The sequence below is a fragment of the Ornithorhynchus anatinus genome, chromosome X1, assembly GCF_004115215.2.
Source record: "Ornithorhynchus anatinus isolate Pmale09 chromosome X1, mOrnAna1.pri.v4, whole genome shotgun sequence".
Lineage (NCBI taxonomy): Eukaryota > Metazoa > Chordata > Mammalia > Monotremata > Ornithorhynchidae > Ornithorhynchus > Ornithorhynchus anatinus.
This window is the reverse complement of record NC_041749.1, coordinates 45,422,921-45,445,395: the sequence shown is the minus strand read 5'-3', so window position 1 is coordinate 45,445,395 and position 22,475 is coordinate 45,422,921. Positions and strand designations below refer to the sequence as shown.

The 22,475-nt window shown below is 46.2% G+C and overlaps 1 protein-coding gene and 1 long non-coding RNA gene across 6 annotated transcripts in view; one reads left to right on the top strand and one right to left on the bottom strand.

Annotated features, from left to right (window-relative positions):
- LOC100073594 (core histone macro-H2A.1) overlaps window positions 1–7,834 on the top strand; it is a 99,053-nt gene extending 91,219 nt beyond the window's left edge. For all 4 annotated transcript variants that reach the window (XM_029050753.2, XM_029050751.2, XM_029050752.2 and 1 more), the window contains exon 9: window positions 7,059–7,834. In XM_029050753.2, the coding sequence (XP_028906586.1) occupies window positions 7,059–7,224 (166 nt within the window). In that variant the 3' untranslated portion in view covers window positions 7,225–7,834. The remainder of the gene's footprint in view (window positions 1–7,058) is intronic.
- LOC114806451 overlaps window positions 1–22,475 on the bottom strand; it is a 65,131-nt gene that overhangs the window by 12,837 nt on the left and 29,819 nt on the right. Inside the window, exon 1 of one of the 2 annotated variants that reach the window (XR_003754489.1) lies at window positions 7,016–7,084. The exons of the other annotated variant lie outside the window; for it this stretch is intronic. This is a non-coding gene — a long non-coding RNA (uncharacterized LOC114806451). Of the gene's footprint in view, window positions 1–7,015; window positions 7,085–22,475 lie in introns of those variants that run through there. 2 annotated transcript variants of the gene reach the window in all.

The following is a 22,475-nucleotide window of genomic DNA, read 5'->3' as shown; positions in this document are numbered from 1 at the left end:
TATAAATAAATGAAATAACAGATATGTATATAAGTGCTGTGGAGCTGCCAGGGGTGAATAAAGGGAGCAAATCAGGGCTATGCAGAAGGGAGTGGGAAAAGAGGAAATGAGGGCTTAGTCAGGGAAGGCTTCTTGAAGGAGATGTGCCTTCAATAAGGCTTTGAAGATGAGAAGAATAGTTTGTCGGATATGAAGAGGAAGGATGTTTCAGGCTAGAGGCAGGATGTAGGCGAGAGGTTGGCAGCGAGATAGATGAGATTAAGGTACAGTGAGTAGGTTGGCATTAGAGGAATTAATTTGGGTTGTAGTAGGAGAGTAGCTAGGTGAGGTAGGAGGGGGCAAAGTGCTTTAAAGCCAATGGCATGGAGTTTTTGATGTCGAAGTGGATGGGCAACCACTGGAGGTGCTTGAGGAGTGGGGAGATATGGACTGAACATTTTTGTAGAAAAATGATTCTGGAAGCAGAGTGAAGTATGGACTGGAGTTGGAAGAGACAGGAGGTAGGGAGGCCAGCAAGAGGCTGATACAGAAATCAAGGAGGTATAGGTAAAGTCTTTGGATTAACATGGTAGCAGATGGATGGAGAGGAAAGGGTGGATTTTAGTGATGATATGAAGATTGGACTGGCTGGATTTAGTGATAGACTATATATGTGGGTTGAATGAGAGAGATGAGTTTAAGGATAATGCAAAAGTTATGGGTTTGGGAGATGGGAAGGATGGTGGGGCTGTCTACAGTGACAGGAAATCAGGGGAAGACAGGTTTGGGTGGGAAAATAAAGGAGTTCTCTTTTGGACATGTTAAATTTGAGGTGTTTCCCAGACATCCAAGTATAGAGTTCTTGAAGGCAGGAGGAAATATGAGACTGTAGAGAGGAAGAAAGATCAGGGTTGGATATGTATTATTATTATTATATGTAGATATTGGGAGTCACCTGCATAGAGGTGGTAGTTGAAGCCATGGGACCAAATAATAATAATAATAATAATAATAATGTTGGTATTTGTTAAGTGCTTACTATGTGCAGAGCAGTGTTCTAAGGGGAACTGTACCCTGGGGAAGGTACAGGGTAATCAGGTTGTCCTACGTGAGGCTCACAGTCTTAATCCCCATTTTACAGTTGAGGTAACTAAGGCACAGAGAAGTTAAGTGACTTGCCCACAGTCACACAGTTGACAAGTGGCAGAGCCGGGAGTCGAACCCATGACCAAATAAATTCTCCAAGTGAGTGGGTGTAGATGGAGAATAGAAGGGGATGCAGAAATGAACCTTGAGGGTAGGGAGGCAGAGGAGGAGCTTGCAAAGGAGACAGAATGAGCAGCTGGAGAGATTAGGCTGTAAGCCTGTCAAGGGGCAGGGACTGTATCTGTTGTCGATTTGTACATTCCAAGCAGTGCACATAGTAAGCGCTCAATAAATACTATTGAATGAATGAATAGGAAGAGATTGAGGAGAGGGTGTTGTCAGCGAAGCTGAGGTTGGTTAATGTTTCCAGGAGAAGGAGATAGTTGACATTGTCAAAGACAGCTGAGGGGTTGAGGAGAATTAGGATGGATTAGTGGCCATTGGATTTGGCCAGAAGGAGATTATTTGTGACCCATGAGAAGGCGATTTCTTTAGAGTGAAGGGGATGGAAGCCAGATTGGAAGGGGCCGAGGAGAGGAACTGGAGACAGAGAGTGTAGGCAACTCACTCAAGGAGTTTGGAGAGGAATGGTAGAACTAATGGGGGAGATACCCAAAAATAATTTTACATTCAGTGAAAGCTAGGGGAAAGAAGTAGAGCCAATGAAAACCCATCAAGTCATTTAATGCAGTTGCTAATTAGCAATCATTTTTTGATCATTAGTTCAATAAGTTGAAACCTGAATTTTTCAAAGTGTAATCATTTCAGTATCTACTTTAAACAATGTACAACAAAAATGTAATATTTAATTATTAATTGATGATTGATTAATGATATTTAATAGTAAATAATGCAAGACTGAAAACACAGCAAAAAGGTATTACTTACCAGTACTTTATAATGAAATGACCATTAATAATTTGATACTTTAAATATTTTAAAGGATCAAAAACAGCCAATAACAATTATATTTAATAAATATAAATAATGCTCATTTCATTTAAAAAACATGAAAACAGTGAAACAGCAGCATGGCCTAGTGGATAGAGCACAGGCCTGGGAGTCAGAAGGACCTGAGTTCTAATCCTGGCTCCACTACTTCATTTATTCAGTAGTATTTATTGAGCGCTTACTATGTGCAGAGCACTGTACTAAGCGCTTGGAATGTACAATTCGGCAACAGATAGAGACAATCCCTGCCCATTGACGGGCTTACAGTCTAATCGGGGGAGAAAGACAGACAAAAACAATAGCAATAAATAGAATCAAGGGGATGTACATCTCATTAGCAAAATAAATAGTGTAATAAGAATATATACAAATGAGCAGATGAGCACAGTGCTGAGGGGAGGGGAAGGGAGAGCGGGAGGAGCAGAGGGAAAGAGGGGAAAGGGGGCTTAGCTGAGGGGAGGTGAAGGGGGGGCAGAGAGGCAGCAGAGGGAGCAGAGGGAAAAGGGGAAGCTCAGTCTGGGAAGGCCTCTTGGAGGAGGTGAACTCTCAATAGGGTTTGAAGAGGGGAAGAGAGTTAGCTGTGTGACTTTGGGCAAGTCACTTAACTTCTCTGTGCCTCAATTACCTCATCTGAAAAATGGGGATTAAGACTGTGAGCTCCATGTGGGACGTGTACTTTGTCCAACCTGATTAGCTTGTGTCTACCCCAGTGCTTAGTACAGTGCGTGACACATAGCACTTAACAAATACCACAAAGAAGACTAAATTTACACAGAGTAAGTGCACACAGTGTTAGAAAAGGAGTGTGGCCTAGTGGAAGGAGTCCAGGCCTCGAGTCAGAGGTCCGGGGTTCTAATTCTGACTTCACCCCTTGTCTTTTGTGTGACCTTGGGCAAGTCACTTAACTTCTCTGAGCCTCAGTTACCTCATCTGTAAAATGAGGATTAAGACTGTTAGCCCCACATAGGACATGGAGTATGTTCAACCTGATTAGTTTGTGTCTACCCCAGTACTTAAAACAGTGCGTGGCACATAGTAAGTACTCAACAAGACCATAATAATAATTATTATTATTACCTACCCCAGCACTTAGTACAGTGCTTGGCACATAATAAGCACTTAAAATTCCATTAAAAAGACACTCTTTAATAATTAGTACTTTATAATCAAATATCGTGTGTTCAATAAGGATTAAATACCAAGTATTCCCATTTTAGTACATTAAATAATTTAATTGAAAATCTGCCATTATTGGCATTTATTGAATGCCTGTTATGCACAACACACTAAGCTAAATGCTTGGAAGAGTACACTAAAATGAGTATGCGTGATCCTTGCCCTCAAGGATTTTGCAATCTAGCAGATTAGAGAGAGTAATAGTTCATATAAGAAAAGTGTTAATGTGGGGAAAAAGGGCTAAAATGGCAGGTAGAGAATATAAGATGGAGAGATGAGAGGGTAATCAGGGAAGGCCTCCTGGAGGAGATATGACTTCAGAAAGGCTTTGAAGATAGGGAGAGCAGTGGTAGGCCAGATGTGAAGGAGGATTCCCAAACAGTGAAGAGTGAGCAAGAAGTTGGCAGTGGGAGAGACAAAATGAGGCACAGTGGATAGGTGACCATGAGAAGAACAAAGAGTGCAAGCTGGGGAGTAGTCGGAGAAGAGAGCAGGTAAGTAGGAGAGAGGTTGAGCTGATTCAGGCTTATAAAGCTAGTGGACATCTCTACCTGGTTGTTCTGCCAACACCTCAAACTAAACATGACCAAAATAGAACTCACTTCACAGAAACTCTGCCCTTCCCCGTGTCTTTTCCATCACTTGTAGTCGCCATTCTCCCTGTCTCCCAAGCCCATTACCTTGGCGTTACCCTCAACTCATCTCTCCCATTCCACTTTCAATCCATCACCGATTCTGCTGGTTCTACCTACACATTACTAAAATCCACCCTTTCCTCTCCATCCCAAGTGCTACCACATTAGTCCAGGCACTTACCCTATCCCTCATTGATTACTGCATTAGCCTCCTCACTGACCTCGATGCCTCCCACCTCTCCCCACTCCAGTCCATACTTTACTCTGCTGCCTAGATCATTTTTCTAAAAAAGAGTTCAGTCCACATCTCTCCACTTCTTAAAACCCTCCAATGGTTGGCTATTCACTTCTGCATCAAGCAGAAATTCCTTACCATAGTTTTAAAGCATTCAGGCAATTTCCTCCCTCCTATTTTGCCTCACTAACTTCCTACTACAACCCAGCTTGCACACTCTGCTCTTCTAACATCAGTTTATTCACTATACCTCAATCTTGTCTATCGCGCCACCAATCCCTTTCTCACATCCTTCCTCTGGCCTGGAATTTCTTCCCTCTCCCTACACGACAGACCCACCTCTCTCCCCACCTTCAGAGCCTTATTAAAATCACATCTCCTCCAAGAGTCCATCCCCAATTAATTCCTCTTTTTCCCTACTTCCTCTCCTTTCTGTGTCACTTGGATTCAGCACTTGGATCTGTATCCTTTAAGACCTTGATATTCACCCCATTCTCAGCCCCACAACACTTATTTACATATTCATAATTCATTTATATTAATGAATATAAGCAGAAGCACTGTGGCCTATTGGAATAAGTACGGACCTGATAGTCTCAGGACCTGGGTTCTTATACCAGCTCAGCCTCATGTCGGCTCTGTGACCTTGGACAAGTCATTTAGTTTCTTTGTGCCTTAGTTATCTCATCTGTAAAATGGGGATTAAATCCTATTCCTTCCTACTTAGATTGTGAGCCCCATAAGGGGCAGACACTGCGTCCAGCCTGATTAACTTGTATCTACCACACCATTTAGTACAATGCTTAGGACATAGTAAGCACTTAATAAGTACAATTATAATCATTATTATCATTATTATTATTAACTCTAGAATGTCAGCTCACTGTGGGCAGGGAATGTGTTATATTGCTATATTGTACTCTCCCTGGTGCTTAGTACAGTGTTCTGCACACAATAAGTGCTCAATAAATATGATTGGCTGATTGGCCAGACAGACTAATGATAACAGTGTCTGCCTTTTCCTCTAGACTGTGAGCTTTTTGGAGGCAGGGAATGTGTCTACCAACTCTGTTGTGGTGGACTGTCCCAAGCACTTAGAATAGTGCTCTGCACACAATAAGTGCTCAGTAAATACCGTTGATTGATTGATCAGGAGTTTCAGCTTGGTTACCCAACTTTTGCTCACCAGATTTAAGACATCCAATCAGCTAGTTACACCCTTATTCATCTTTTCCCATTACAACAACCCAGTTCAGATAACAATAATATTAACAATAATGATCGTGATATTTGTTAAACATGTACCATATGCCAGGAACTGTACAAGATAATCAGGTTGGACACAGTCCCTGTTCCACAGAGGGCTCGCAGTCTTAATCCCCATTTTACAGATGAGATAGGCACAGAGAAGTTAAGTGACTTGCCCAAGGTCATACAGCAGACAAGTGGTGGAACTGGGATTAGAACCCAGGTCATCTGACTCCCAAGCCTGTGTTCTTTCTACTAGGCCATACTACTTCCAACATCCCTTCTGCCTGAAATGCCTTTTCCCTTCACATCCAACAGACAGCTGCTTTACCCTTCTTCAAAACACATCTAGTAATTGTGCTAATAATAACTGTGGTACCTGTTCACTACATATCAAGCACTGCTCTAAACGCTGGAGTAGATACAAGTTAATTAGGTCAGCACAGTCCCTGTCCCAAATGGGCAGCGTTCACAATCTAAGTAGGAGGGCCAACAGGTAGTGAATCCCCATTTGGCGGATGAGAAAACTGAGGCCCAGAGTGACGGAGCCGGGATGAGAACCCAGGTCCTCTGACTCCCAGGCCTGGGCTCTTTCACTAGGCCATGCTGCTTCTTGCCCTCCTGAAATTGCATTTCCTCCAAGAGCCCTTCCTTGGTTAATTTCTCATCAGCCCACCCGGTATTCACTGCCCACGCCTCCCCAGACCCCAACTGCCACTTCAGTACTTCCCCATCACCCAAATTCTTGGGCCTTCAGTCACACCCACCCATGACCACTATGCACATATCTTTGTACTCTAGTGCTTCCCTACCTTTAATAAATATTCAACTATAAGCTCCTTGTGGGCAGGAATCACATCCACCAACTTTACTATATTGTACTTTCCCAAACACTTAGTACAGTGCTCAGCACACCGTAAGCACGATTGATTGCTAAGCACTGTACTACATGCATGGAAAAGTATAATAGAATATACTAACCTGTAGTAGCATCATCCACACACTGGCTCCTGCCAGCTCACCCCCATTCAACCCCTTCCTATCCCTCATCCCGTCTCCACCCTACGCACCCTCCCACATCTTCAGCCAAGCATGGCCTGTGGAACCCCCACTCCATCATGGGGAAGCTTCACTTAATCCTTGACCTGTTCATGTCCCGGTCACTACTCCACATCACTTATGTAGAGATCCATAATTTATTTATTTTAATGTCTGTCTCCCCTACTAAAGTGTAAGCTTATTTTTGGCAGAGAGTGCATCTACCGACTCTGTTATATTTTACTTTCCCAAACCCTTAGTACAGTGCTCTGCAAACAGTCAGTGCTCAATAAATACAGTTGATTAATTGATAAGAGAAATGAGAGCATAGCCAGGGAAGGCTTATTGGAGGAGACGTGATTTTAGGAGGGTCTTGAAGAGGGTGGCCTGTTGGATATGAAGGGGGAGGAGGTTCCAGGCTAGAGAATGTGAGCAAAGAGTCAGCCGATAAGCAAGGCCATCACCTAAGGAACCTTCAGGACAATGTTCTGCCCCCAGAGGCACATGGTTCAGTACTCTGCACCCAGCAGGCCACTCAGTACAGTCCTGGGCACACAGCAAGGCACTCAGTAAGTACCACCGGTTGTCTGAACAGTAGCTATATTACCTTTTATCCGTTGACTGCTTTTGCTCTGGTTTCTCTGCTGCAGGAATGGCTTCCCGAAACAGACGGCCGCCCAGCTGATCCTGAAAGCCATCTCCAGCTACTTCGTGTCAACAATGTCCTCTTCGATCAAAACGGTTTATTTTGTGCTGTTTGACAGTGAGAGTATAGGGATCTACGTCCAGGAAATGGCCAAGCTCGATGCCAACTAAGGCACCAGAGCTACCTAACCGCCCTACTCCCAATTTGCTTCCTCCCCCTCCCTGCCCCCCCAACACCCGCCCTCCCCACCCGCCCATCCTCTACGAAAAAAGTCCCAAACTCCTTACTGTGAGGCAACCCCCTTTCTTTTCAATTTTGCTCATCTAGGGAAATATGATTTTTGGTTTTCAGTTTGGGTTTTGGTTTTTTTTTTGACCTTCTAAAAATGTTTGGTTAGCACTGATAGTTGGCATTACTGCTGTTAATGCACTGTATCCCAAGCCTTGTCCGAATTTTGTGTAATCTAGGAGATTTTATAGTTTTATTTTAATGAATTCCAGAATGATCCAGAGCATAGTCGGAAGTACGTTGTCTTTTCCATGTGAGAGAAACCGGGAAGCTCTATTTTGTAACTGTGTTGTGGTGCTTAATTGTCCATCTGGTGGCGTTCCATTCATTTTTTTACAAAAGAAAAAACAAAAAAACAAATGCTATAGACCTAATTTGTGTTTACTTATTGTCTTACTGATGGAACAGGGGAAAGAAAAAACTGTTGTCCTTAATTATATTTGCAATTTGGAATTTGTGTGAATTGATTTAGTAAAATGTCCAACTGTTGGTGCTGGTGTCTCTGTGTTTCTGCAGCCTTCTTCATGGTTGTCTTGCTGATCTTTTTTTTTTTGGTGGTGGTGGTGAGTTTTTTAGTGGTATTTGTTAAGCACTTTCTATGTGCCAGTTGGTGTAGTTAAGCACTGGGGTAGATACAAGCTAAACGGGCTGGACACAGTTCATGTCCCACATGGGGCTTCAAGTCTTAATCTCCATTACAGATGAGGTAACTGAGGTACTAAAAAGTGAAGTGACCTGCCCGGGGTCACCCAGCAGACAAGTGGCGGAGCTGGGAAGAGAACCCAGGTCCTCTGATTCCCAGGCCCGTGCTCTACCCAATAAGGCCACGCTCCTTCCCATCCTGTGCCTGTTGTTCTTTGGGAAGCCCCACCCCCCCACCCCGGGAAACACCCAGAATCCCACTCAGATCAATCGGTTTACAAAAATGGTCCTCCCTCTTCCCCCAAAGATGCTCAGGCAGTGAACGGAACAGCCTGGTGGGTGGGAGAGGCTTTGCTCTCCCCGAGCACAGGCATGGTCAAGTTCTGGATGCCAAGAGGCAGGCTCGCACACTGAGACAGGCTGGGGGAGGCGATGCGGGAAGGGGGAAACGACAAACTGATCAGCGCAGTTAGGATCTTTTCTTTCACATGAGCATCTCGTCCCTCACACATTGGTCTTTCCTGCCACATTCCCACCCGCATGGGGTCTTATCTTCACTAGTAGCATCATCTTCAAACACAGTATTTCAATGTATATTGCATGAATATATGAAATAAACGTATATGAAGTGTATCAGTATTTCCACTGAACCTAAACTAAGTGTACATATACTAAGTATACATATAAGTGAACAGGGAAACAGCATGGTGTAGTGGATAGAGCCCAGGCCTGAGAGTCAGACGGTCACGGGTTCTAATCCTGGCTCCGCCACTCTTCTGCTCTGTGACCTTGGGCAAGTCACTTCACTTCTCTGTGTTTTAGTTTCCTCATCTGTAAAATGGGGATTGAGACTGTGAGCCCCACATGGGACAGGGACTGTGATCAACCCGATTTGCTTTGTCCACCCGAGCGCTTAATACAGTGCCTGGCACCCAAAGCGGCTAACATATACCAGAATTATTATTATTACTATTATATTCAGGTACAAATGCATACACACTATATTACTGAACCTCTAAAAGTCCAATCAATTGAACGTGTATTTATTGAGTGCTTACTGTATGCTGTGCACTAAGCACCTGGGAGAGTACAATTAATGTAACAGAGTTGGTAGACACATTCCCTGCCTACAAAAAGCTTACAGTCTAGAGAGAGTCAACAAAATTGCAGGCACCACCAGGCTCTACGTGTCTTACACCTGGGTGGGCACCTGGGCAGTCGGTGGTAGGATCCTTGCACTGTGACTCCAAACTACCGGCTGACCTTGGGACCAAGTACCAAATAGCTTCTTGTGGAAAGTCACTCGAGAAAGCAGCTTTCGTTTGGTTCCCATAGCCTGTCACCAATAATGATAATAATGATAATGACAATAATGATAAGTATGATGCAGCAAGCACCGTGGTAGATACCAGTTAATCAGGTCGGAAACAGTTTCTGTCCAACGTGTGGCTCAGAGTCTAAATAGGAGGGGGAACAGGTCGTTTGAATGAATGGGAATAGGAAGGGCAAGAAGTAAGCCTCCCATTGATGAGAGTCTCCCCAGCAAAAACAACAGGTGAATCTTTGCCCCATCCCTTCTAATCCCGGCCCCGCCACTTGTCAGCTGTGTGACTTTGGACAAGTCACTTAACTTCTCTGGGCTTTAGTTCCCTCATCTGTAAAATGGGGATTAAGACTGTGAGCCCCATGTGGGACAGCCTGCTTACCTTGTATCAACCCCAGCGCTTAGAATAGTGCTTGGCATATAGTAAGCACTTAACAAATAGCATAATTAATCCCTTCTGGTGCCTAATGGGGTGTGTGGAGTGACCAACGCTAGGCATATGGCCGCCTGCAAACTATGCGTGGGAAGGTGGACACGGGATTGTAAAGGACTGAAAGCTGCCCTCTGCCCTAGTGCATTTCTCCTCTGCAGCAAGATTAATAATGACAGTAAACGTAAAAATGCAGCCATGCATCAGTCCTCGATGGACTGGACAGCCAATTGGCAGCTCTGCTGCCAAGAGGCCCTTCCCTAGGCCATAAGGCCTGGAGCCCCAATCCCAGCAGAGCTCATCCAGAGGCTGATTAATAATAATAATTGTGATATCTGTTAAGTGCTTACTGTGTGCCAGGCACTGTACTGAGCACAGGGGTGGATACAAAAATTGGATGGGCCACAATCCCTGTCCCACAGGGGGCTCACCCACTCAATACCCATTTTTTACAGATGAGGTAACAGAAGCACCGATAAGTGAAGTGATTTGCCCAAGGTGACACAGCAGACAAGTGGAGGAGTCAGGATTAGAACCCATGACCTTCTGACTCCCAGGCCCGTATTCTTTCCACCATGCCATGGGCCCGAGTACCAAGTAGCTTCCACCCCAGAGACAAGCTTCGATTTGATCACCGCAGACTACTACTACTAAAATAGGTAATAATATGGTATTTGTTAGGCACTATGGACCAAACACTAGATAAAGGACTGGTGTAGGTACAAGATAATCAGATCGGATACAGTCCATGTCCCACATGCTGCTGACATGCTGCTAAGGGGGTGAGAGAGCAGGTATTTAGTCCCCATTTTACAGATGAAGAGACCAGTGCACAGAAAAGTCAAGCGACTTGCCCAAGATGAGACAGCAGGGAAGTGACAGTGCCAGAATTAGAACTCGGATTTTCTGATTCCCAGGGCCGAGCTCTTTCCACTAGGCCGTGCTCCTTTTCATTATTGCTTCTCATTCCGTTCCACTCCCTACAGTAAACGTGAGGACGATAATAATAATAGTAATGTTGGTATTTGTTAAGCGCTTACTATGTGCGCTGGGGGGATACAAGGTGATCAGGTTGTCCCATGTGGGGCTCACAGTTTTAATCCCCATTTTATAGATGAGGTAACTGAGGCACAGAGAAGTGAAGTGACTTGCCCAAAGTCACACAGCTGGCAAGCGGCGGAGCGGGCATTAGAACCCATGACCTCTGACTTCCAAGCCCGGGCTCTTTCCACTGAGCTACACTGGACAATGTGGTCCGTTATCCCTCTCCCCCTGAGAACTGAGCACAAGGAACTGAGCCCACCTTTCGAAGGACAACCCTGTCCACAGCCAATCAATCTATGGCATCTATGGAGCATTTACTCTGTGCAGATCACTGAACTAAACGCTTAGGAGAGTCAACTACAATAGATCCTCACTAGGAATTCCCGGCAAGAGGGTCAGGCGGCCAAATGAATAAATAACGAATATGTACATAAGCGCTGTGGGGATGAGGGTGGAGTGTACAGGTTTGTGGCAAATCAGGGTGCTCCACACATTCATTCTAATTCCATTTGGGGTAAAGGGGAAAATGCTGTAAAACGCACCCTGAGGAAGAAGGTTTGGGTGAAGACGGCGCAGTAGTAAATCGAAGCCTGCGTTTCATTTCTCCATGGAGCCACTAGATGTCGCTGCAGGGATTTGAGAAATAGGGGTGAACACCAATGAATGGACCTCGTCCTTTGGGCCAACGAACTCGGGGGACAAAGTTCAACCCTCCCGTGCCGTTTGTACTAATTATGAATCACACGAATCACTTCAAAATCTAAGAGCTGGATGAGGGGAGTGTATTTTAGGGTACGGACACGGTGACGGAGAGGAAGATTACTTCCAGCTTTAGAAACGGCCAGGGATGCTCGTTAATTACCAAACACGAGCTGTCATCTTGGGTAGGGAACGTGACTGATAATTCTGTCGCATTGTACTCTCCCAAGCACTTATCACAGTGCTCTACACGGGGTAAATAAATAAATGCCAAAGCCGCATGGCCTAGTGAGAAGCAGCATGGCCGAGATGCAAGAGCACGGGCTCGGGTGGCAGAGGTCGTAGGTTCCTGCCTCCATCTCGGGCCTGCTGTGTGACCTTGGGCAAATCACTTAACTTCTCTGCGCCTCAGTTAAGTCATCTGTAAAATGGGGCCTGAGACCATGAGTGCCATGTGGGACAGGGATTTGTCCAACCTGATTACGTTCTATCTACCCCAATGCTTAGAACAGTGCTCGGCACATAGTGACTGCTTAAAAAAATCATAATAAAATAGATTTCATTGATTGACTGAAATTCCTTCTCTAATATCAAACTAGAGGTTTGTGGAAACTACTTAATCCAATGCAAACATCCAAGGAAACTAATATATATCCTGAGCTTGGCATCAAAGGAAAAAAAATGTGTCTTTTATCCCCCCAAAAAATATAAAAAAAAAGAAGATCGTTTCAAGTGAAACACAAGCATTCTGTTCATTTTTTAAAGTGAATGGATAGAATTAAGGAGATTAAATGAGTGAACTTCCCTTATCTCCAGATGGGTTTACTATGAGTTAACCTTCTTTAGACTTGAATTGACCAATATCACCATATGGCTCTTGGGGTGCTTCTTTACTGGGGTTGACATGTTTCCACATGGAGCCAACTGGCTGGGCTTTCCCAGGCCAAAGACTTGAGGACCTGTGCTGGTAGACTGGGACTTGAACCAATGTAGTCTGCTACAGTGGGGTTCTGTGGGAAAAAGCAGCAGCATGGTCTAGTGGATAGAGCACGGGCCTGGGAGTCAGAAGGACCTGACTTCCAATTCCTGCTCTGCCACTTGTGTGCTGTAGTGCTGGGGCAAGTGACTTCACTTTTATTTGCCTCAGTTACCTCATCTGTAAAATGGGGATTAAGACTGTGAGCCCTGTGCAGGAAATAGACTGTATCCAATCTGATTAACTTGTATCTGTAGTTTGTAGTACAGTGCCTGGCAAATAGTATGTGCTTAACAAATGCTATAAAAAAAATAAGATGCTTCCCTCAAAGGCAATATCAGCATAGCAGCTTCAATTATAAGACTTTCTTTGCCTATTCAGACAATCCAGGTCTTCATGGTGACCTGTTTCAGACCATAATCACCCATTAGGAGGTTAAGGTTTGACTCTATTCATTGTTCAGTTCAAACGTGGCTGACCTGAATGATTTAAAGGGGCTCCAGCTGTAACTCAGAAAGCCCCTTTGCTCCACCCAAACCAATCCGCACCAGGGCGAGAAGCAAAGGTAGATCCTGGGCCGAGGGTGTCACCCTCAGAAAACCCAATCTCATTTCCTTTCCATTGATAAAATCCCCCGGCTCATTCCTTCAGGCTTCAGATCGAGCAGACTCCGGCAGACTCCAACAGACGGAAAAATAATTGGCTGAATCGACTTTTCTTAAAGATTGTCACATAATTCACCTCATTAGTGACATCACAATGTGGGTAAAATACCACAGTTCAACAAGGAAGGACTTGAGGGACTTTAAGACTGAGGTTGAACAGACAAGGATTTTTCCTTGAATTTTACAGCCTCCTGCTTGCTCTGATAGGCCCAGGCATCCACCTGGTTGACAGTTACCACTTGGGAATTCAGGTGAACTCTGGGCTTCTCCCTTATGCTCTCATCAACTGCTTGGACCCTGGAGATTGTTCTGAGCTCCCCATGGTGGTGACAGGGTTAGAGGGACTGGGCTGGGGGTCAATCAGTCAATTGCATTTACTGAGCACTTAAGGCTTGGGGAGAACTGTACTTAGCACTTGGAAGAATACAGTACAACACTGTAACAGATATGTTCCCTTCCCACAGAAAGCTTCCAGTCTAGAAGGGGGGACAGACATTAATATACATTAATAAGCATGATGTAGCGGGTAGAGCTCGGGTCTGGGAATCAGAAGTTCATGGGTCCTAATCCCGGCTCTGCCACTTGCCTGCTGTGTGACCTTGGGCAAGTCCCTTCACTTCCCTGGGCCTCAGTTACCTCATCTGTAATGTGGGGATTGAGACTGTGAGCCCCACCTGGGACAGGGACTGTGTCCAACCCAATTTTGCTTGTATCCACTCCAGCACTTAGTACAGTGACTGGTACACAGTAAGCACTTTACAAATATCATAATAATGATTATTATTATTAATAAAATTACAGATCTGTACATAAGTGCTGTGGGGTTGAGATGGGGGATGAATAAAGGGAGCAAGTCAGAGTAACACAGAGGGACTAGTAGAAGAAAGGAAAGCTTAATCAGGGAAGGCCTCTTGGAGGAGATGCATCTTCAATAAGACTTTGAAGAGGGAGAGAGTAATTGTCCATCAGATATGAAATGGGGGTGCTCTCTGCCAATCAGTCATCTGTGTTAATGGTGGAATGGCCCAGGATAGGGGCAATCAGTGCTATTTATTGAGTGCCTATTTTGTGCAGAGCATTGTATTGAGCACTTGGGAGAGTACAGTTCAATAGAGTTATTAATCAATCAATGGAATTTATTGAGGGATTACTGTGTGCAGAGAGCTGTACTAAGTGCTTAGGAGAGTATAGTTCAACAGAGTTGGTAGATGCCACCATGGCCCTTAAGGAATTTACCAACCAGTGAAATGGCACCAGAATATTGGCCTTGTTTGCACCAGGCAAATACCCTAGGGCTCAAAGTTGGCTTTCTCCTAGGCAGAGTCAGGCCCAGAGGGCAAATTTTATCTGGAAATCTTTTCATTCAAAGGATTGATTCATGAGGGTCAAAATAGTGAGTTTTTCTAGGATAGAAAGGCATAATACAGAGAGTTTTCTGATGTTGCAGCATGGCCTAGTGGAAGGAGCATGGGACTGGGAGTGAGAGGACCTGAATTCTAATCCCACCTCTGCCACTTGCCTGCTGTGTGACCTTGGGCAAATCACTTAACTTGACTCATCTGTAAAATGGAGATTCATTCATTCATTCATTCAATAGTATTTATTGAGCGCTTACTATGTGCAGAGCACTGTACTAAGCGCTTAGAATGTACAAATCGGTAACAGATAGAGACAGTCCCTGCTCTTTGACGGGTTTACAGTCTAAACAGGGGATTCAATACCTATGCTCCCTCCTCCTTCTATGTGAGCCCCATATGGGAACTGATTATCTTATATCTACCCCAAAGCTTAGTACAGTGCTTGGCACATTATAAGCACTTTACAAATATACCAACTATTATTATTATTATTATTACTCTCATGCTTCTGGGAAATTACACTACAGGAACCATTGATTCATTGAGAATGAATGGGTCAGCGTAGAAGGCTTAAAGAAGCTAACATAACTGACATTTTTGATCAAAATTCCATTATTACTAGGGCCACCGCTTATGAGAATGCCATACATCTTTGCCAATCCTTGCTATTTATATTAAACACAGTACTTCCATGGTTATCCATTCATCTCCACATCAAGCAGAAACTCTTCGGCATCAGTTTTAAAGCCCTCAATCAGCTTTCTCCCTCCTTCCAAACATCACTGCTCTTCCACTTCCAACCTCTTCTCTGTCCTTTGCTCTCATCTCTCTTCTGGTCAATCTCTTGTCTTTTCCCTCCTCCCCACCCTCCAGCCTGGAATGTCCTCCCGATTAATATCCTACAGATGACCACATCAACACATCTTCAAAACCCTACTCAAATCACATCTCCTCCAGGAGGTTTTCTTTGATTAATCTTTCATCTCCCCACCCTACTTCCCCTCCATCCCCTACAGAAGCCCCTATGCACTTGAGCCCTCATTCCTTAAGCTCTTAGGTACTCCTTCCACTCCCGACCATCACAGAATTTATGTCCTGTCTCGTCTTACGCTGCCGAGTCGTCTCCGACCCATAGTGACTCATACCTGTAATTTATTTTACTGCCTGTCTCTCCAATTAGACTGTAAGCTCCATGAGGGCAGAGATTTTGTGTACCAGCTCTATTGTACTCTCACAAGGACTTCATACAGTGGTCTGCTCAGAATAAGCACTTAAATAACCCTTTGATGGACTAAAAAACACAAAGAAAAGCAAAGTACTATATGATACTGCATAGTTGAGTAAGGCTGAGGCAGAGGCTAGAAAGTATAGCAGCATCAAGCTTTAGCATAGGTAACAACCATTTCCCCTTTCCCTCACTCTACTTGCACCGATGAGGAGATTGTGTTTTTCATTTTATTTTATGTTATGGTATCTGTTAAAGAGCCTACTATTTGCCAGGCACAGTACTAACTGCTGGAGTAGATAAAAGCTAATCAGGTTGGACACAGTCCATGTTCCATATGAGGCTCACAGTCTTAATCCCCATTTTACAGATGAGGTAACAGAGATATGAAGTGACTTGCCCCAGGTCACATAGCAGACAAGTGGCAGAATTAGGATTAGAACCCAAGTCCTCTCACGCCTCTGCTTCTCATTATACCAGCTCGGACATGCGCTATAGGATGAACAATACACAATACTTATAACATATTCTGTCCAGTGTGGCCTACTGGAAAGAGCACGGGCCTGGGGTTCAGGTGTCCCTGGGGTTCAGTTGTCCCAGATTCTAATCCTGACTCTGCCACTTGCATGTTGTATGACCTTGGATAAGTCACTTAACTTTCTTGTGCCTCAGTCTCCTCATCTGTAACATGAGGATAAAATACCAATTCGGTCAACTCCCTATTAGCCCAGTGTAGATCAAGGGATCATTTCTGCCCCATATCTACCCAAGCGTTTAGTACGAAGCACGTAACAAATACTACAATTGTCATCCAAATTGCGTAATGAAAGCACATATTAAAGCAGAGTGGGTGTATAAGGAAGGATTTTTTTGGTCAGGCTCAATCTTTCCCTAGTCCCTCCAGCCTAGCGGCCCAAGCGGTGCATCTTTGGGAAAGTTCCACTTGAATGAGATTTTGGGGTATGCTTAGAACAGTGCTCGGCACATTAAGCACTTAACAAATACCATAATTGTTATAATTACCTTGCACCACTCTACTGTGGACGAGCCTGGACAGACCTCTGGCCACCACCCCTCGAGCCCCGAAATCTGAGCTGGGCCGCACACCAGCCGGACACCTCTCTAACTGCAAGCCGACCGGCTATGCGGTCTGTTCGGTCCAGCAGAGTGATGCCATCCTGTTTTGGTACAGGCCGCCACCGCGGGAGGTGAGCACTGCAATTCGACATTGCAGGGAGGAGAAAAATAATAATAATAATGATGATGGTGGTATTTGTTAAGCACTTACGATGTGCCAAGCACTGCTCTAAGCGCTAGGGTAGTTACAAAGTAATCAGGTTGTCTCACGTGGGGCTCACATTCTTAATCCCCATTTTACAGATGAGGTAACTGAGGCCCAGAGAAGTGAAGTGAGTTGCTAAAAGTGCACAGCTGGCAAGTGGCGGAGCCGGGATTAGAACCCACGACCTCTGACTCCCGAGCCCGTGCTCTTTCCACTAGGCAATGGAGGGTTGGGCCCATCCGCCCCAGAGCATCCAGACAACAGAAACATGTCCTGCCAACCCAACCTGCTGGACCACTCTCTGCCCAGGGCAGAGCTGGCTTCGGGCTTCTGGCAGCCCTGAGGAGAGGAAAAACCTCCCCCTCCCACTTCTATTCTGACATACAACAAATGGAAGTCTACCTGAACCACCAAAGCTAGAATGTGTCTCTGGGTCCTCTCCCAGAGGACCCTGACCACCCCTCTTGCCCCACAGCCACCATGTTCCCCTTTGAGGCTCCAGTTCATACGGGCACTGCGTGACCTAGTTAAAAAACAGAACTGGAATGGGCCACTTCCCTGCTAGTGTGACCTCTGGCAAATCACTTCACTTCTCTGGGCCTCAGTTTTCTAATCTGTAAATAGGGTTTAATACCTGTCCTTCCTACTATTTAGACTCTGAGCCCTGTGTGAAACAGGGACTGTGTCTGTTCTGATTGTATTGTATCTACCCCAATACTTGGCCCAGGGCTTAGCGTGTATTAAGTGCTTAATAAATATCATAATAATTATTTTTATTCCCCCTAGGGCAGAGGGAGACTGGGCACTTTTTAATTTTCATCCGCCACCATTCCACTGATGGGGTGCCCACTTGTCAGCCCCATGAAGCAGTCCTGCATGGGAAACTCTGAGATTTTCCTGAGGTGGGAAGGCAGGGCAGGTCTCTGAGCTGAACACCACAGCCCTCCCCTTCCGCTCTCCGGGGGACCCTTGGTCTCTGGTGAAATTGGCAAACCCCCATCATGCTCAGCCCCTCACCTGGGCCAAGGGGGGACTTCCAAGAGCCAGTCACTCTCATCGACCACCAGCGGGTCTCCAGTAAGGAACAGGGTTCCTGCTGCTCTCCCGTGTTCCCACACTATCCCTTGCTCCGGCAACCCAGCAACCAGCCGCATGCTGCCACACGGTCCCTCCCCAAGTCCCCAATCGGGTCTGAGCCAAGAGGCAGTCAAAGAGACGTGTCCTGCCCCGGTGCGGGCAGGCGCACAGCGGATCCACCGCACACCTTTGGCATGTTGGTGGGGACGTGCCACCTACTGACTGGGACCAGAAACTCCAGAGTTCCTGGGTGGAGAGGCTCCTGGGAAGAGGGAGAAAAAGGGAAAACACCAAAGCTGAATAGAACCAGAAGAGGCTATGATTCCTTTGTTTCATCTTCCATTCCTAGGGCGAACCTGTTTGGTGTGTGGCCTGGTGCAAACACTGAGATAATACCACTCGGACCACTGACAGGCGTCGGAATAAATGGGCACATTAATCCCCCATCGGCCCGCCCACTGTGGCCCTCCCAACCTCCCCAGGCAAAGGTGTGTAAACACACTGCCCTTTCCCTGACCCCGAAAGATCAATGCCCCTGCCCTTTGTTGAACTCAGCAAATTCTGGAATCTCCGAAACACCTTCTGTGGAAGCCATGGTGACGCAGTGGCCAGCCCGGGTCCCGATCAGGTGTCCCCATGCCCCGGGAAACCTCATTGGCCTTTGGATGCTGGGGGAGAGAGGGCAAGATTGGGGCAAAGAGGGGTCGCTCTTAGCTAAAGCCAGTCAGGGACCTGGCTGGATGGCCACTGGACTGTCCAGTCTAAAACCAAACAAATGGCCAGCCTAGTGGAGGTCTTGAGGTTGACCTATCCCCCCACACCTCTTGCCTGACCACATGTGGGAAAATGATAAAATCCACTGACCCTTTCCAGTGGTGAACGGTGCCGCCCAACGCCATCCCTGGAGTTCTTAATTGCCGCTGCCAGGCTCAGCGTGTTGAGCACCTCTCGCCCCAGGAGCAAGGTCTCCTGGTTTGTGTCAGTGGCAAAATTCCTGGGCCCCAGCATCAGCAGGGTAAGGGCTGTGCTGCTTGAGAATGGTGGTCTGGATGTCATTGCTGGAAGACTCGAGTGGGTAAGTCTGAGGATGTCACACAGATGGGTAACCTGGTGGGGAACAGGTGGGCAGGCCCCCTCACAAAGTGATATTTGTTTGTTAAGTGCTATGCTAAGTGTTGGAGGAAGATATAAATGAGCTAAGCAAGTCAGACCCAGTCCCCGTCCCTATCCCATACACATGGTCTAACAGGGAGGGAAAACAATTACTGAATCCCCCTTTCACAGATGAGGAGGCTGAGGTACAGAGAAGATAAGTGACTTGACCAAGGTCCCACAGCAGGCAAGTGGCAGAGCCAGGATTAAAACTCGGGTCCTCTGGTTCCCTGGCCTGTGTTCCTTCCACTGGAAACAGACTCCAATTCCTCTAGGTTTCATGACCTTTGGAGATTTCCTTCCTTCTTCCCCAGAATCCAAACTCCTACCTTCACCACTTGTGTTGAAGATGGATCCCAGACAACCTTCTCCTTAGGCCACCCCCACCCCTCAGGAGTTGGTTGGGCCTGGGAACCCCTTTCTCCAGCCGCCGAACTACCCACTCCCAGAGCCCTCTCCTGCTCCCCGACATAACCAGGGAAACGTGATCTTTTTGTACCTTGGAACGACAGGCCCCCTGTTCAGGCTTAAGAGAATAAATTAAAATGCAGCCACAGTATGGCTCAGCTGCAGTGGATGGTCAAATTGGTTTGCTTCCCATCTGGGAGATTAAATTTCCCAGCCAAAATATGGCACCAGCATAATTAGCTGTCAGTCAAGTTGCAAAGAGACAGTCTGTGGAGCATAATTGAAAGGCCTGCAGCTCCTCATTATGTACTACAGGAGTCGTAGCAGCAAATTTCCACCTTGAGGAGGTTCTCGGAACCTTGACAGAAATTGTCCTTAGACCTCCTGGCACATTCTTCTGGGGGAAAGCAGGGCTATTGTACAAGGGTTGCATTAATTTGAAGTAACTTTCACTTAACTCAATGTGGTTGCAAATGATTTGTTAACAGCCACTGACAGCTCCACCAGGATTTAATTACGGGCAAATCCAAGGCCGGGAAGGAAGTGCAAGGCCTTGTCCTGTGGGTCGGGCTACTAGAAGCCCTTCCCCACTCAAAAGAGTCTCCTCTCGCCTCCCCACCCTCACCCACATTTCCCAGCTCATGGGCACCTCTAACCAAGTGCCATTCACTCCAGGGGGTGGGGGAAAGCCAGCCCTGGGCAAGATGCTCTTCTCATTTGGACCCAGGGGGCCCTTTTCCCACAAAGCCACGGCCCTGCTTTTCAGAGAAGTTCACACTTCAATACCCTCGGGAAATGCATCCTATAAGGTGGGCAGGGAATGTGCCAGTTTACTGTTATATTGTACTGTCTCAAGCACTTAGTACAGCTCTCTGCACACAGTAAGCGCTCCATAAATCTGACTGACCGACCGACTGACTGCCCTAGTGGAAAGAGAACAGATTTGAGTTCCAATCCCGGCTCTTCCACTTACTTGTTCCATAATCCTAGGCAAAGCAATCAATCAGTGGTACTTACTGTGTGCTTACTATGTACAGAGCACTGGAGTGTATAATCACAATAAAGCTGGTAGACATGATCCCTGCCCTCAAAGAGCTTACAGTGCAGGTTCCTAATTTGCAAAATGGGGATGAAATAGCTGATTTCCCTCCCCCTTAGACTGTGAAGCCCCTGAGGGACAGGGACTGGGACTCATAGGATTACTTGTATCTACCCCTGGTCTTAGCACAGTCCTTGGCCCGTAGTGAGCATTTATCAACTATAACAATTATTATTATTATCATTATTATTATTACTATCCTCATTCCCTTTTCCAAATGGAAGGAGCATGGGAGCGGCGAAGTCATCCCTAACTCCAGAAACTACATTAATTCTATTGTATTTTACTCTCCCAAGTGCTTAGTTCAGTGCTCTGCACATAGTAAGTGAATGCCACTGATCGACTGAATCACAATACGGTTTCTCTGACCACCCGACACCTTCATCTGAAATGTGGCACTCGATCCAGCCAGATCCAGGGGAAGGTTTGAGGAGGCCAGTAGTTAGGAGGCAGGAAACAGTCAATCCTGCTCACCTCGCTGCCATTGCTCTGCCCACCGGGCACACATCCCAAACTTCACTGGCTAATTAGTGTGCCCTGGGAATGCCCCAAGTGGAGCAGTTTCCCCATGGCCTTCTCATGTTTGTGTTCCTGGTTGGGCCCTGGCTTACCCTCCAGACTCCACTCACCCTGATCTATAAATTCCCACTCCCCCTCCTCTTCAGAGCCTCCCACTTCACAGCTCGGCCGGCTCTGAAACCCTCTCCTGTGTACGACGCTGGGTCCTCTCCCCACAGCCCAGCCGGCCCTTCTAGAGCGAAAGCTCAGACGTGAGCTCATTTCTGCCGGTGTCCAGGAGGAAAGCCCAGCGGGGCCCGCAGAGAGCGGCCGGCGACGCAGACACAGTGCAGCCATTGTGGATGTTGAGCGGGTAGCAGTTGGTCCCCCCACCTGGAGTAGCCCTCCCCCGCGACCCTGGTTCCCGACTCCTGCAAACATCCCCCTTAGCCCTCCAATTCCCTCCCAGTCGACGGCCGCTGTTTCTCCCCTTCCTTTATGGTTTGAGCTACAACTGTGACCTCATGGAAAAGGCACGGTCCTGGGAATCGGGAGACTTAGTTTCTAATCCCAGCTCATCCACTGGCCCTCTAGTTGACCTTGGGCAACTTGCATAACCTCTCTGGACATCATCCATAAAATGGGGATAATATCCCTCCCTGCTGACTCTCCCCCGAGACTGTGAGCTCCTTGTGGGACGGAAACTGGATCCAATCGGATTCTCTTCTATCTACCCTACTGCTTCGAACTGGGCTTGGCACATAGAGAGGGTTTAATAAATACCATAATTACCATTATCATTACCCACTTAAAAATACCACTCAAATTAGAGAAGGAAAAAAGATCTGTTCTGCAACAATAAATCTTGGATGACTTTTCGTTAACTCTGCCACGTTCCAAGAATGACACTAGTTCTTCAAGCTCTCTCTCTATTTCTCTCTCTCCATCTGTAGGTGCATAATTACATAGTTCATCTCTACTGTGCTGGCCTTTCTACACTGGGGAAAGCAGAGTGTGTACGTGTGTATCTCTGTGTGTGTAGTCACTCTTCCACCACACACTCAAATCTCTATGACTGAGGCTTTCAGGAAGACAGTGAGACAGCAAGTCAATCAGTCGGTCAATCAGTTTCATCTTTTAAGCACCGAATATGTGTAGGGAGAGTAGTACCACAGTAGCCAAAGCCCCATTCCCTGATCTCCGGGAGTTTAGAATCTCATGGGGGAACCAGACAGAGAATCATTTGACAACAAT